The sequence below is a fragment of the Heteronotia binoei genome, chromosome 15, assembly GCF_032191835.1.
Source record: "Heteronotia binoei isolate CCM8104 ecotype False Entrance Well chromosome 15, APGP_CSIRO_Hbin_v1, whole genome shotgun sequence".
In the NCBI taxonomy this organism is placed as follows: Eukaryota; Metazoa; Chordata; class Lepidosauria; order Squamata; family Gekkonidae; genus Heteronotia; species Heteronotia binoei.
The window spans coordinates 25427484-25444035 of record NC_083237.1 but is presented as its reverse complement, the minus strand read 5'-3'; the positions used below and the strand labels follow the sequence as shown (position 1 = coordinate 25444035).

At 44.9% G+C, this 16552-nt stretch overlaps 1 protein-coding gene across 1 annotated transcript; it reads left to right on the top strand.

Moving 5' to 3' along the window:
- The first annotated feature begins 179 nt into the window (after positions 1–179).
- Positions 180–14624, top strand: LOC132584097 (beta-2-glycoprotein 1-like). The gene is made up of 8 exons (XM_060255890.1): positions 180–538; positions 9564–9722; positions 10217–10402; positions 10605–10716; positions 10874–10950; positions 12856–13035; positions 13197–13394; positions 14093–14624. The coding sequence occupies exons 1-8, from the start codon at positions 466–468 to the stop codon at positions 14155–14157; spliced, it is 1050 nt and encodes a 349-aa protein (XP_060111873.1). The 5' UTR covers positions 180–465; the 3' UTR covers positions 14158–14624.
- The last annotated feature ends 1928 nt before the right edge of the window (positions 14625–16552 follow it).

Below are 16552 nucleotides of genomic sequence, written 5' to 3'. Positions count from 1 at the left end.
GAGATCATGGGGTCATCTCCATCTCCTCCCACACTGACCCTGCTCTGTTGCCTCATTGGAAAGTTCAGAGTTCCTGGTGACAGTTGTAGAAGGCCACCTTGCCCTTTGGCATTTTCCAAGCCTGGTTAACCAATAACTTCGGATGCAAAGTAGGAGAGAGGGTATATATCCCATGGGAAAGTCAAACCCCAGCTGTAAGGCTGGCCTGGCCCTCTAAGGAATCCTGACTTCCAGGCCCCCGTCACCCACTAAATCCAACTCCTTTTCCAAAGAACCAAAGGATTCTTGGGTCTCAGCCCCCACCCCCACTGTGCTTGCACTGGACTCCACACTTTTTTCACTGAATGAAGGAGTTCTCCTGGCACCTGCTCTTCCCTAGCTTTCCTAGAATCTGCTAAGTATTACTTCACCCCTGCGTCCTGACCCACAGCCACCCTGACTATAACCAAGGAACACCCAAGGACCATGTCCAGCTTTGCCACACTGCTACTGCTAATGGTTCTGTCTCCCCTTTATTCAGAAGGCAGCGAACAAATAGGTAAGTCCCACAATGCCCCTTCCCCTGTCTTTTCACTGTCTCCTCTGCCTCTGTTTTTTTTTTTTTGCTCTGTTTGCTCCTTTGCAAGCTGCTAAACCACCTTTCCTGCTGAATTGCCAACTCAGCTTGATATTTATATTAAGCTCTGCTGCCAGCTACTAGGGCTGTCTCCTGTGTAACAGGCTGGCCAAACAATGTTTGGGACTGCAGTTTTTTTAAGTGCCCTGATCTGGATGGCCCATCCTAGGCAGATCTCAGAAGCTAAGCAGGGTGAGCTTGGGTTAGTACTTGGGTTAGTACTTGAGAGCCAGTTTGGTGTAGTGGTTAAGTGTGCAGACTCTTATCCGAGAGAACTGGGTTTGATGCCTCACTCCTCCACTTGCACCTGCTGGAATGACCTTGGGTCAGCCATAGCTGTGGCAGAGGTTGTCCTTGAAAGGGCAGCTGCTGTGAGAGTCCTCTCAGCCCTACTCACCTCACAGGGTGTCTGTTGTGGGGGAGGAAGATAAAGAAGATTGTGAGCCGCTCGGAGATTCAGAGTGGAGGGCGGGATATAAATCCAATATCATCTTCTTCTTCTTGGATGGGAGACCACCAAGAAACTCCAGGGTCGCTACACGGAGGCAGGCAACCGCAAACCATCTCTGAAATCTCTTGCCTTAAAAAACCTTTGTGAGTCTCATAAGTCGGCTAGAGGACAGTACTTCCCGCCACTGATCAAGCAGTGTATTCCTGCAGGGGCACAAGATTGCAAGGAATGCCAGAGAGTCAGTGTTTGGGTGGTACAGTTGTTTACACCAGCAAAATTGTCTTAAGGTAGCACCAGCAGGTACACCAAATGGAACACAAGAAAATAGGCTCCCCGCAACACTCCCATACTTTGCTTTCTTCTCCCCCTGTGTCTTTTTTTGAATGTAGATTTAATTGAAATCTCCAGACAGTAATGACAGTTAACTTTCCCAAACATCCACAGATGCCTGCATTTTTTATCTCAATTGCACACAAACACATATCCCTATATCTACTTCATCTAGCCTTAAAGCCCAGGATGCTAACCACAGTCCCTTACCTTTGAGCCACTGGGTCACTCTTAAATCTGTTTTACAGACCAAGAATTGAGGGTGAGCTGAACACAACTTCAAGAGACCTTTCAATTAGGCTGGTGTGATTTGAACCCCCATGAGATCACCCCAGGACTGCCTCCACACTCTAGTCAGACCAAAGGCTGATGGGTTGAACTTCTTCTCCTCTTCTTTCTAACTTCCATTTTAATTTCTTCTACTATTCTCAGATATATGATGCTTCCCCCCCCCCGCATCTTGTTCATCCAGTGTTCAGTTTCATACCAATGTTTTACCTGCTTAGCCAGCCATCCGTGTGTTAAATCCAGGTAGCCATCTAGCCTGACACTCTCTCTCTCTGCCTTTCTAATGATCAGTTGGCATAAAAGCACAGTTGCAATTAATTTGTTGCTAAAGCTTAGTAGGTTTTAAATCCAGCTCTCTCTCTCCAAGCTAGGGTTCCAAGCTCTAGGTTGGGAAATACCTGGAGATATTGGAGTGGAGCCTGGAGAGGGAAGAATTTGGGATGGGGAGGAACCTCAGTGGGGTATAATGCCATAGAGCCCACCCTGCAAAGCAGCCATTTTCTCCAGGGCACCTTACTTCGTTGTCTAGAGATTAACCGTAATAGCAGGAGACCTCCAGGTGCCACCTGGAAGGTGGCAACCCTACTACAAGCTAGTGCTTGTGTTTCAATGAAATCACACAGATCTCCCCACCCCCACCCCTCTTCTGGGAAAATGCAGTTCCCAATTCCCTTCTCCCCTTCCACCCAGCTAAGATGTCTGCAGTCCTAAACACGTTAGATTTGTTCTCTATTGTAATTTGATGGAGGACTCCTATGAAGCAAGGATCAGCATGTCGGTTTCTATTTACCCAGTTTCTAAGGCAGCCTAATGGCCAGGAACAACAACAAAATATTCTGTCTCTTTAATAGAGGTTTAATAAGCAGAAACGAGCAGCTGAAGCTTTTCATAGCACGGAAGTAAATAACATCCCTTAAAAATTGCTGCAGATTGAACTGATAACAAAAGGACAGCTAGAGGGACCAGTTGAAAAGTTGGCACCCCTATCAGTTTCACACCTGCGTAATTGAGCCATCTCTTTTAATAGACTCCTTGACTGCTGAATAGACAGGCAAGCAGCCGGCCATGAGTGGCTTCTTAATAGTGGTTTTGTTTCACTTATTCGATCAGTTATTTTATGTACTACGCCATTCAATGTATTATTGCCCATTTGATGCCTTCAGAGCCAGGCTGGCAAAATGTTTAAACCAACAAATATGTGTGGCCTTATAAAAAAGGAAGATGACAATGTTTTGTAGACTTGGCTAAAAGGCAATTTGCATGCCAGAAATGGTTTTTTCTCTCCATCTGGTGGACATTGACAGCAACACAACTTCATGCTGAGAAAGGAAGGAAAAGATGTATTTGTGAGAACATTTTCTGTAAGAATCTAAAAATTGCTCCTTCCCGCAAACCCATTCCCTTCCATACGCGCACACACACGCGTATGAAGGTGCCATCTCAAGTGCTCTTTAACACCGATTATTAACACACCACTAACCTCGTGTCACACTCATAGCGATAATATCTTTCTCCATACTGCGAAAAGCATCACCTTCTGACTTCTGCATATAAAATGGCTGTCATGAGCAGACCAAGACACCACTGCTCTGCCCCACTGGAAACCCTATTAATATACTCTGGTTGTCCCCATTTGCTTGGTTAAGACTTTTCCTGATATGTATCCTCACTGTCCTTATTTTGCCTTTTGGAGATGCTTTTAAAAATGTTAATGCAAGAGCCCAATCTTTAATTTTTCACACTCAGCTTCCTCACTGAAAAGTCAAATCTCAGGGTAGAGTGTTTCCATTTAATAGACTGGATGCAGACAGAGGAGAGTCAGTTGGTGTAGTGGTTAAGTGTGCAGACTCTTATCTGGGAGAACTGGGTTTGATTCCCCATTCCTCCACTTACAGCTGTTTGAATGGCCTTGGGTTAGCCATAGCTATCACAGGGGGTGTCCCTGAAAGGACAGCTTCTGTGAGAGCCCTCTCCACTGAGCCCCACCCTCACAGGGTGTCTGTTGTGGGGGGAGGAGATATAGGAGATTGTAAGTCGTTCTGAGTCTCTGGTTAAGAGAGAAGGGCGGGATATAAATCTGCATATATAAATATAAATAAGTCTTCTTTTCCATGGAGAGCCAGTTTGGTGTAGTGGTGAAGTGTGCGGACTCTTATCTGGGAGAACCGGGTTTGATTCCCCACTCCTCCACTTGCATCTGCTAGCATGGTCTTGGGTCAGCCATAGCTCTGGCAAAGGTTGTCCTTGAAAGGGCAGTTGCTGTGAGAGCCCTCTCCAGCCCCACCCACCTCACAGGGTGTCTGTTGTGGGGGAGGAAGGTAAAGGAGATTGTGAGCTGCTCTGAGACTCTTCGGAGTGGAGGGCGGGATATAAATCCAATATCTTCTTCTTTCCTGGTCCTCCCCCATATCTTTGCAAAATGCCACTTCTGGGAGTCAGGGGATCCCCCAGAACAGTATGAGGCGAGTATGAAGGAGGAAGGAAGAATTGGGGGGAATTGCCAGTTTAGTCTAGATCCAACCCTGCTTCTAGAACACATGTAGATAAATCCATGCACATGATCTCTAAAGAACTGTTCAATGCTGAAATTAGATGACAACATAAAATTGAACTGGTGGGTTAGATGTCAGGTTAAGTCAAGATATCAATCGGATAAAGAATTAGGTTTCTCCAAAACTCTAAACGAATTTGATACATTAATTCAAGATAATCAGAAACTTTTATCTCAAAAATATATAATTGGCTACTCCAAATTAAAATGCAAGAAGAAACAGTGAAAGAGAGTTGGATAAAATGGTTAGAAGACTTTAGATTTTCTATTGATTTGGCGGGATGGAAAAAACTTTGGAAACAAAATGTAAAGTTGACAAAATCCTCGGTTTTCAAAGAAAATTTATACAAAATGATGTATCGCTGGTTTCTTACCCCAGAAAGGTTGGCTAAAATATATCCGAACTACTCAAACAAATGCTGGAAATGTAGAAAAATTAAGGGGTCACTATACCACATATGGTGGCAGTGCGAACATGCCAAAAATACTGGACCCAGATTAATATCTGGAGCCAAAAAATTTTAAAAATAAGATTCCAACATGCACCGGATTTGTATTTATTGAGTATTTGTAAAGAGAGTATTCCCAAAATGGAGAAAAAACTATTACTCCATATAATTACGGTCGCTAGAATTCTATATGCAAAATACTGGAAAGTCGCTAAAATACCTGATAGAGAAGAATTATTATTAAAATTATTTGAAGCCGCTGAAATGGATACACTGACCACAAGGTTAAGAGATGGAAATTTACAAGAATGTAGAAAGACATAGGAACCAATATATGTTTGGGCCAGAAACTTGGGAATTGATATGAGAAAATAGAAACTGTATAATAGTAATACCCTTTAAGCTTCTTGTATGGATGGGTGGAAGGGTGGTAGGTGCGGGTGCAAGAGTTGGAAGATGTATGTTGTATAGTATACTAGAATTACGTGGTAATGTATGTATGTTATGTTTGGAATAATAATTTTTTTAAAATGAAAAAAAAGAACTTTTCAATGCACAGCTTGCCATTTTACATACTGCAGTTGCTAAGGAAAGTTTGCAACTGTTGATAGCATATTGGAGAACCATTTAATGAAAACATATTCCCCTCCCCCCCTTATGTCTTCAACCGTAAAAGAGCAAACGCATCCTGGCTTTGACTCAGTGGCGAAAAGGCCCATAGCTATGGAGGGCCCCAGGAGGGCAGGCCACTCCATTTATCCCCCCTTCCATGTGTAGGCCCCTCCATGAGGCAGCAGGGCCAGCTACAGGACCCAAGGAAAAGGAGGCGACAGCGGGAGCGTTGCTGAGCAAGGCACCAGCAGTGGGAGGAGGAGCCAGAGCCGCCACTGTCGCCTCAGCCAATTTCCCTCAGTCAGACTCAGATCACATAGGAATTGGCAAGGAGGAGCCAGAGTTGGACCATGCAGTGGCTGCGGTGTCCTCAGGGGCCCAAGCGGCTTCCCCAGCGCTTGCTGCTGGCCACCCTTTTCTTTGTCTCACTCTCCTCCTCCTTCCTCTATTTCATCTATGTGGCACCCGGCATCGGTAAGGGAGCAAGAGAGAGAGCATGAGGGAGGAGGGCGGCTGACTAGCTGACTGATTGACTGAGGCAAGGAAAGAATTGGCGAGGCATGTGAGGGGGGGGGGGAAGAGTGCCATCTTGTTTTAAATATATTGAGTTTTCAGGGGGATTAAGATAGGGATAAGGGATGGGGATAAAAGGAAAGGGAAAAGAATACGCTGTTATATATCTGTGTTAAGCATTATAATATGAAGTCCAGTATACATAAAAGAAATAGATAACTGTAGGTCATGGATTACATATTCTTATGGTCTATAACTAACATCTTGAAACTTAACAAAATCTAACATGGATCTTCTTTCTACTCATAAGCCAATGTTTCAAACCATGTATTAAAAGGATTCCAAATAGGAAGGGTGCCATCTTGGTTGCCACTGCCTTGAGATTGACTATCTTTCCCCTTCAGCTTAACTATTGAGGGGGGAAAGGGAAGCCTTTGCTTTGTTTGGTGGGTCCTGCTGCTGGGACTGGGCTGGCCGTGGAAGGGAAGAAGCAGTCAAGCCCTGCATGCCCCCCCACCTAATTTTTTTTCCTCTTCTCCCCTCACCTAAAATTTTCTGGCTTCGGGCCTGGTGGAGGACAGTTGAAATGAATACAACACACAGCAAGTGGAGTTGAGCCTCCTGCAATGTGTGATAATGGGGGAAGGGAAGTAAAACTCAGGCAGTGAACCGTGTAATGAAAACAGGCCTGTCTCTGTTTTTATCTGTGAAATGTTCGAGTACATAAAACAGGATTTGGGACTGCAAGTGCAGAAGAGGAGTAGGTGTGGAGATGAAGTTCAGACAATGGCAGGGAGCCCGACCCTCTGGATTCTCTGGGAAGAGTAAGGGAAACTGAGATCAACATTAGTCAGCCTCAAGGCAATTAAAATTATGAAATGAAATGAAAGATGCTGTTGTAGGTAGGTTTGCCACTTTATTTCTTTCATGGAGAAAAACAGATGCATCTGCATTGCCCCCCCCCTCCAAAAAGGCAATTTTAATTTTATGTGTTACAAGTAAGGTATATTTTAACAAAGTAATTATAATGTTCTAATACATGTAAGGGTGTCATTTTCTAAGGGTCTCATAATGTGTTAATAAGTCAGACCATTAATTCATGAAGGCCAGTAATGTCTGCTCAGCCTGAAGAGTAGAACAGCAGTAGAACATCTGCAGAACAGGGTCTCAGTCTTTCACACAACCTACTACCAGTTCTGCAGATGTTCTACTGCTGTTTTACTCTTCCCCCCCCCCAAAAAAATACTGAGAACTGCCAGTGTTGGTCTGAGATATAAGCTGTTGCAAAGAACCCCCTCCCAAGATACTGTGGAAGCCTCAGCATTTTCCCCTTAGATGTCTATATTTATTCTGTGTAAAAAATGTCCAGAAAAAAACTATCGACTCGATGCCTGCAAAAAAAGGTAAAGATACCGTAGTTGGGCCTTCCCTCCACCCCCCCACCCCCCCGAGCAGGTGAGGACTGTTGGGCAGTGTAGTTTTTAGTCAGTTTGACACCCACTAGGCTTGTTCCGGCATCGGAGCTCTTTTCCCCCCACCGCTTCCATCCAATTTTGCAAAAGCTGTCCCGCAGCTGGGACTTGGCCTGCCTCTTTCCCACAGCAAGCAGAAACCGGTTTTCAGAGGATCTTGCTTGCCGTGGGAAAGAGGCAGGCCAAATCGCTGCAGGGCGGCAGCTTTTGCAAAATCAGATGGAAGTGTCAGGAGGGGGGGAAGAGCTCCAATGCTGAAACAAGCCTAGTGGGGAATTGGTTTGAGTGTTTCACACTGTATACTTGGAGCTCAGCAATGACCTATGAGATTGCCAGTTCAAATCTTAGCTCTGCTCCAAACTCCCTCTGTGGCCTGAGGTGAGGAACTCTCTCTATCCCAGCCTCAGTCCCCCAACTACAATATGGTGATTACAAGATGGTAATCTGTTCAGCCTTACATGGCTGTTGCGGGAATTACTGTGATAATGAAGGTGAAACTCTTCAAACACACTAAATAACATTATTATTGTATGAAAATGTAAAGAAAGAGAGAGAGACTACCAATCAAGGACTGCTACTTAATTAAAGTGGATTATATGTTTTGTTTCCCCCCTCCTGGAACGCCCATAAAGTTGGCTGAAAGCCAAACTCCCTTGCCTCTGCTCTGTCTTTCCCTCTCTTTCCTCCCCTCATCTCACTATTCCCAGCTGTCAGCATTTTGCCTTACATTCCATCCCAAAATATATACAAATTATCCTAAATATTGGTTTGTTGTTATGTGCTCATGACTCACTGGGGCCAGCAAGAGTAGCACCACATCTATTTTGTTCAAGCCAAATGTTTACTCTGAACTGGGAATTCTTTTTCTCCCCCCCACCCCTTTATCCTTTTTAATGTTCAACAGATCCATTCAAATTGTGGTTTGGGTTATGTTACAATTGGGGAGGAAAGGGAACAGTGGTCTGATCTGTTTTTAGTCAGTTTGACACCTTACAATGTTCAACGACCAGGACCCACATGGCAGGAATCAGGGACACTGTGAGGGTAATGAGGCACAGTGTAAAAATGAGGTTCTGCTGAGGGACACTTGAGAAGCACTCTGAGAGGAAATGAGCCAAGACTCTTCACTCCTCTCATTTTGTTTGAGGAGAATAAGGAGGCAGGATTAGCTTTATTTTGAAGTATGGCAAAGTGAGTTGCCAGGTCCGACTTGGGAAATACCTGGGGACTTTGGGGGTGGAGCTACAAGCAAGATTGTGACAGCCATGACTGAACTCCAAAGGGAGTTCTGGCTATCACATTTAAAGGGACTGTATTCTTTTTAAATGCCTTCCTTCATTGGAAATAATGGAGGATGGGGGCACCTTCTTTTAGGTCTCATAGAATTGGACCCCCTGGCCCAATCTTTTTGAAACTTGGGGAGTTTTTTGATGAGAGGCACCAGATGCTATACTGAAAATGTGGTCTACCTCAAAAAACAGTCTCTCCCCATGCCCCAGATACCCACAGATCAATTCTCCATTATGCCTTATGGGAACCAGTCTCCAAGGGGATCAGTCTCTATTATACTCTATAGGGACCAGTCTCCAATGGACTGCCTAGCAGGCATTCACCTCCACCCCTACTTTCTGATAACCATAAAGCGTGGGGAGAAGACTGAAGAAGAAGAAGTCTGCAGATTTATACCCAACCCTTCTCTCTGAATCAGAGACTGAGAGCGGCTTACAATCTCTTATATCTTCTCCCCCCCCCCCATAACAGACATCCTGTGAGGTGGGTGGGGCTGAGACAGCTCTTACAGGAGCTGCCCTTTCAAGGACAACTCCTGCAATAGCTGTGGCTAACCCAACGCCTTTCCAGCAGCTGTAAGTGGAGGAGTGGGGAATCGAACCCAGTTCTTCCAGATAAGAGTCCATACACTTAACCGGTACACCAAACTGGCTCTCAAACAGAGGGCTTCCAAACAGAGGGTCCTCTGTTCCCAGCTGGGGACTGGCAATCCTAATAGGTGGCACATTTGGGTACAACACTAAAGGGCACTAAATAATCAGTTGTTCATTTATGAATGACCTTATGGTGATGTTTTTACCACAAGGAGAAGGAGCACCACACAGATCTTCTGCCTTAGGCCACCTTGCAGGGGGAAATCTTCCTTTGCCTCCTCCACACATAGCCTCAGATGTAAAAACTCTATTATGGCATGTAAGCAAGTCCATGAATTCCACCTCAGTTCTCGTTCTTTGACATTATTTTGAGCTGCTATCTTTTTCTTACTTTACAGCTTGGAATACAACAGCCCCCAGGTGCCCATCTCGGAAGAGGAGTGCTGCTGAGCTGAGAGGGCAGACTTGTCTGAAGAGCTGTGAACGCAACCCTCACCAATGCAGGCACCGGCTGTGTCTGTGTGATGGGGCATGTGGACTGAGCTGTGTTTCACAAGGTATGAAGAAGGTACAGGACACAGGATGGCTGATAACTGGCTTTCCCCAAATTTCTTGCTCTCTCAACCATACATTCACTAAGATGAAGGCATACTTTGCAGCCTTTTCCTTCCCACCTAACATAGCCTAGCCTAACTCAATTAGCCAGCATTTTCCAGGGAATCCAGGAGTCCTTCCAGTCTTGTTCCAATCTTTGTTCCTAGCCTCCAGATTCACCCTTATTGCAGAGATTTAAGATATCTGTTTGAAAGGTGCCATTCTAGGAGAAACAAAATGGAGGAACCTTGGCTTCCATCTCACTGTCTTTTTCTAAGATCCCTATTACCGTCACCCCCCCCCAAAAAAAGAAATTCTGGTTCCCAGTTCTTCTTCCAACTTAGCCTACTAGACTCCAAGAATGCGACCATTAAGCTTCTTCCTCTTCATGGTCACAATACCTAGGAGCTTTGTCCATCAACATCATTTTCCCCTCCTGTTACTATGTTCTTCCAAGATTTTCGCTGCTCGTGGCCAGTGACCATTGACAATGCTGAGACGCGTCTTGCCCAGGAATCCAATACTTTTGGGAGCTTAATGGAAGTAACATGCAAGTCCAGTTTTAGGATGGCAGATGGACAGAAAGTGTCAATGAGCCGCTGTCAAGGAGACAGGAAGTGGAGCTTCACCACACCCTGTGAAGGTAACTTGATTGTTTCTCAACAGCATCATCAATAATTCAGTGGGATTTGTTGTCCTGCATCATTACCAGAGACAGTTAGTCATCTTAAGACCAGTACTTGATGGCCAACGATTCCAGTGAATGGACTAATGATACTCAAACCTTTGAACTACCGTAATCAGGATATACACAGCATGCATCCTCTCTCCCTCTTCTTTTCCAGATGTTACTACTTCCTCATCCCTTTGCAAACCTCCGCCAGAGATTGAAAATGGGTTCCATGGAGATGGCCCCTACAAGATAGGGAGGGAAGTACATTACCGGTGCAAAAATGGGTGTGTAAAAGGTGTTCTTCCTCAGTTACCCTAATGAAAAGTACCTCCCAAATCCTGAATAATCTGCTATTCCATTCTTGGATGCATGTGGAAAATATGAAAGTCAAACAAATCCCCACCACAACTCTAATATAATCCTTTCCCCACTACTTCACAGATACCGTCTGGAGGGGGCCAGTACACTCTTATGCCAAGAGAACCAGGAATGGTCACACAAGGCCCCAATCTGCCTACGTAAGTAGTCAAGACAATGGTGAGGAAGCAGAACTTTATTGACTGAGTTTAGGTAGACCTGATTGTTTAGTAGTCCACATCCACAAAGTGTACCACTCCTGTCTCAACCAAAAGATAACTGGAGATGTGACTAAATCATGATGGCCCCCTTTTTTTTGTCTACAAAATGTATATCCCTCTTTTCTACCCTGACCCACAATAGTGGCTACCAATTTAAAACAGGAGTGTCAAACATGCAGACTGGGGGCCAAATCAGGCCCCCAGAGGGCTCCTATCAGGCCCCCAAACAACTGGCTGTCATCTGCTTCCTTCTCCCTCTCTCTTGCTTCCTTCTGCATAATAGCTTGCTTTTCAAGGCTTGCTCAACAGCAGCTACATTTTCTCCATTTACTGAGACTCCTCCCTTCGGAAAGAAGGGATGGGGAGACAGAGCTTGCTTTACCAGACTCTCTCAATCGCCAAGCCTCTCATCCTTCTACTGGCTGAGGCTTCTCACCCTCCTGGTCCCCTGGGGAAGGAAGGAAAGAGCCACAGCTTCCTTTGCCCAGTTCTCTGGATCCCATGGGAGAAATACAAAGAAAGCACCTTTAAGATGAAAGAGTGCTAATGTTTTAAGCATGTTATAAGTTTTTTTTAAAAATCTTTAATTGTGTTTGTGTCCTTTTAAAGTTTATCTCTCTGCTACCTGGCATTACATTTTATGACACACATGGCCCGGCCCGACAAGGTCTCATTTGTGTCAGATTTGGCCCTCATAACAAAATGAGTTTGACACCCCTAATTTAAAACTTACATGATAAATCAAATTTAAAAACCATTAAAACAACCCCTCCAACACACACTTCATTAAAACAACTAAAAACAGAGTTACAGTAAGTACATGGCATAAAAACAGCAATTAAAAAACATTGGTTAGGAAGGAGGGATCACTGAGTGGATGCCAAATGAAACAAAAAAGTCTTTATTTCCTGGCAAAAGAGGTCAAAAGAAGGGGACAAACTAATCTCCCTGAGAAGAGAGTTCCAGCACTATTAGCATCTATCTAGTTTTATGCATCCATCAATATCATAACATCCGTCCACCCAACTTTCTATCCATCCCATAACAGACCCATCATCCTTTCACACATCATCACTATGGGTTGGATCCACTCTGATTTCTCACTCAATTACCTCCACTTTCCTCCTTGCTACAGAGCACATCCCACTTGGTATTTTTAAACATAGATCTCATGATCACCAGCCTAGCCTTTTAACATTGTCAGATGGGATCCCCCCTTCCTTTCTCACCAACAGAAAAGTTGGTAGATCCAAACCTGTAAATTACATAGCTCATGCCAATCACAAAAGCAGCAAGAATAAGCCATCCACAGATAAGGTAAGGGTGTCTATATACTTGGATATGCAGAAAATAATTACAACTATAGAAAAGGGCCTGATGAGGCTCTAACAGCCAGGGAATGTTTAGAGAGGCTGGAAGTCAGTTAAAGGGGGCGGGGAATTCCACAAACTCCTAAAACCCTATTAAATTCTGGAGATGGGGCAAGTTGTCCCCCTTCACCTATCCTTGATTCCTCATAGAGCCACAGCTTACCTCTCTGTACTTAACACATGGACATCCATCCATTCATCATCCATCTCTCTCTCTAGCACATCAAGATGGCTTACATGGTTTTTCCCTCCTCCATTTTATCCTTATAGCAACCTTGTGAGGTAGGTTATACTGAGTGTGTGTGTGTGTGTTCCACCAAGTGTCCTAGTGAGTTTCATAGGAGAGTGGGGATCCATATATCCATCCACACATTGTTTTCATGTGTTGGCTTGCCCAACTACCCATTTCTTAGAATAAACATTTTTATATGTTCATGTGGATCCAGCTAGAACTCCACTTTTTCTCTCTTCCTAGCTGTTAACTGCTCACGGCCTGCGGATATTGCTGAAGGAACTGTGGTTATGGTGAATAGGTCTGAGTACCCAGTGGGAACTGTGATCTATTATTTGTGCAAGAGGGACTTCTTCTTAGATGGCCCCAACAGAGGCATGTGTTTGAAGAATGGAAGCTGGTCTCAGCCACCCTCCTGCAGAGGTACTTCCCTTCCTTCCCTGCATCCTCTTTGCATATGACCAGAATTTACCTGTCCCTCAGCTCCCCCTGCCCAAATCCATTTGTCTCTTTATCTTTGCCATCTTATGCCAGTGAGTTCACCTTGGACAGAAATCAGGGCTTTTCTTTCATTTCCTATCCAGCCCGCTGTCCCATCCTTGCCCGGAGGAGCCGAGTGGTGTACAAAGGCCGCAAACTCTGGATTGATGAGATCCCAGAGCAGCAAGTCCATCACGGAGAATCTGTCACGTTTTTCTGCCGTAGCCAGAACAAGACCTGTAACTTTCAAGCTGCAAGCCAGTGTTTTGATGGCGTGTTGAAGCTGCCTTCTTGCTACGATGGTGAGACAATTAATAAATGAATAGACAAGCCAAAAAATGCTGGGTTATCCTTAATAGATGATGAAAAATTATCTGGAAATGACTGTGTCATGCTCTCAGAAAGGTGTGTAGATAGCACCAGCTGTGTCTCAGGAGATATGTCCCAGAACCTACAAGGTACCCTACACAGCACTTATGCTTAGTACTGGACAGTATCCCTGATTAGGGCTCCACTTACAATATTTTTTTCATGGGAAACTCCAGCACCTCATTAAAACAAGCTGCAAGCTCTATACAAACAAAAGAATCTCTTTTGTACTTCAAGAACCCAAAAGTTTTGTAAGCAGAAGAATGTGCATAAGGACTAGAATATATTTGAGTAATTAAGTTGAATTACAAGATTTACTGGACCAGAAAACTTGGGCGTCCTGTTCTTAGATATTCTAATCGCTTCCCCTGATCGAAGGAGGGGGAAGGACTCAGGTAGGTAGGTAAGTAGGTAGGTAGGTAGATGACAGACAGACAGACGGATAGATGGAAAGATAGACAGACAGACAGGCAGACAGACAGACAGACAGACAGACAGATAGATAGATAGATAGATAGATAGATAGATAGATAGATAGATAGATAGATAGATAGATAGATAGAGAGAGAGAGAGAGAGAGAGAGAGAGAGAGAGATGGGGCTATTTTAATTTTTCTTCTCCCTTCTTACAGAGCCCACCTACCTGCAGTACCACCTGTTCCCCAAAAGAGTTGTATCTGAAATACCTGCGTGTTGAATGCTCCATCACTGTCATTGCTGCAAAGAGAGTCCACCTTCTCTTTCTTCTGGCTGGATAGACATCTTGAAGGTGCAGAAAAGACAGCTGGATTATTTCAGTGACACGTGCTCAAAGGTTTTACACAGTTGGCATCATTACAGGAAACCAGACTGGGATTTAACAGTTGTCACAATTTGGAATAATCTGTTTCTTAGAAAGGGAAGAGAGAGGAAATGCAGAACTTCAGTTCAGTTTGTTCCCCCTAGCTGCAAATTCTAGTGTCAGGTTTCCCCCCACTCTCTTATTACATGAAATGCAAGCTGATATATTCACTGTGTTGGAGGAAGACAGGGATCATAGACTTGGTGGGGGTGGGGGGAGTTACATTCATCCCAGACTTTGGTATTATCCATTCTTTAAGTTGGGGGTGGGGAAGGGAGGCATACATTAAAATGTAATTTAATATATTCCATATGGCAAGATTATCCAGTGCCAAATTTTTCTCCCAGGCCTCTTATGCACTTGTGTTTTCTGTTGCTTTCAGCATCCATGGACTTTTTTGGGGGGGTGGGGAAGGGAATTTCTGCATTTAACCCTCCCCTTTAGTGCTTGGTTCACTTTAAGTCTGCTTTTTCCCTCTGAGAGCACTATTGAGGCAACTTTTTAAAAAGTTTGATTCCAAATTGAAGCAATTTTTAGAGCAGAATGATTATATCAAAGTTTCACCCAATCACCCACCTTCTGCTATCCCTCTTCTTCATTGCTGTATAACCACCATTTTGGTGGTTTAAAAAAAAATAGCCACACGAAACTAGCATTTGAATACTAAATCAAGAGTTTAAATCTCCAGTACCCATTTGTTTTTATTCTGCCAAGACAATTTAGGGATAGAATGCCAGTGTAATAGCCGTGGCTTTTTTTGAGCAGGAATGCCCAAGAATGCAGTTCCAGCTGGCTTGGCATCAGGGATGTGTGGCCTAATATATAAATGAGTTCCTGCTGGGCTTTTCCTAGGGGGAAAAAAACCTGTGTGAAGCAATGATAACATTAGGGAGTGTGGCCTAAAATGCAAATGAGTTCCTACTGGGCTTTTTCTACAAAAAAAAAAGCCCTGGTAATAGCCATCTCTCACCTATTCCCATCTCCCCAGTGGGTGAGCCTGGTGCTCTCTGCACCTCCTGGCCATTTGACTCCCCCTACCACCAAAAGTCTTCACAAGGAACCTTCTTCAAAAATGCTGAGCCAGACAAGGAGCTTCTCTGGTGGTCCTGATAGTGGGTCAGTCCTTACTACTGGAGCATAGCTCCTCCTCTCTGAGGACAGGGCCGGCTTAGAATTGATACTAGAAGGGAGAGGCTTATCCCCTGGCTTCCCAGTCGTATCCAAGCCTCGCCTGCCATCCTCACCATTTAAAACAAGGAAGGAAAAAACATACTCCCTTCCTCTAAGCTCTGCCCAACATCAAACTACTCTGTAGTCAAAGACCTACATTAGGGGAGCTCTAAAAAGAACGTGGGGCGGGGGGGCAGAGAACCCCTGCTCTCAGAAAGAAAAAACTTGCAGTGAAAAAACACAGCATCAGGGGTCATTTTGAAGAAAAATAGGTGGCGGAGCTTATTAGCATAACTCATTAGCATATCCCCCCCAGCCAAAAGCAACTTGATGCAAGAAAGGAGAGCCCTGGGTGAGCAAGGCCTGCTTGGGCTGGCTAGAGATCCAACCAGCCCAAGCAGGCCTCACCTCACTCGCCTGGGGCTCTCCTGGGCCACCACCCCCAGTCAAAAGGCCAGCAAGCCACCCACCACCCCAAATCACATAAGTGGAGAAAGGGTGGTGTGGGCTTCTCCAGGGGTTAATGAGGGCTGCTGGGGGTGTGGCAAAGCCCCTGCTGTCTGTCTGGCTGTCCGCTTTCCTAATCCAGGGATTGTTATGCAGCTGCACCTACTATTCGAAGGACAAGGGAGGGAGGTAGAGGGGGAACCATGATAAAGGTTCAGGAGCTGTGCTCTTGTGAGCTCCTGCGGAATCTGAGGCCTGCACAGCATAATGATCTATGGGGACCTGGATAGATCTTCAGCAAATTGTCCATACATGAAAGCTGCCCCATGACAAACGTTGGGTAAGACAGACCCACTCCAGGACCACTGGGAAAGAAGCCTCACGGTAAGTGAAACAAAGCTTCCATTTTGTGGTGAGGGCTGATTTTAAAAAATGTGTATCCCCCCCCCCATTCCAAGGGGTGTACATTTTTTCAGAAACAATTATGACCCAGGCTTCTTGGGACTATCCTTTCTGCACCTTTTCCTCTCTCCCAGCAGCAAGCTGCAGCATGGAGAGGCTGGCTCCAGCTGCCCTCCTACTCCACCTCCTCCAGGCTCACTCAGACGCTCCGCAACCAATAGCAAAGGGCAAT

Bases quoted from the DNA above. Each gene is read 5' to 3' on its own strand.
- LOC132584097 (XM_060255890.1), top strand. From the start codon at position 466: ATGTCCAGCTTTGCCACACTGCTACTGCTAATGGTTCTGTCTCCCCTT. The intron at 9,723-10,216 runs GTATGAAGAAGG...TGTTCTTCCAAG, and splicing joins ACTGAGCTGTGTTTCACAAG to ATTTTCGCTGCTCGTGGCCA. The intron at 10,403-10,604 runs GTAACTTGATTG...CTTCTTTTCCAG, and splicing joins CTTCACCACACCCTGTGAAG to ATGTTACTACTTCCTCATCC.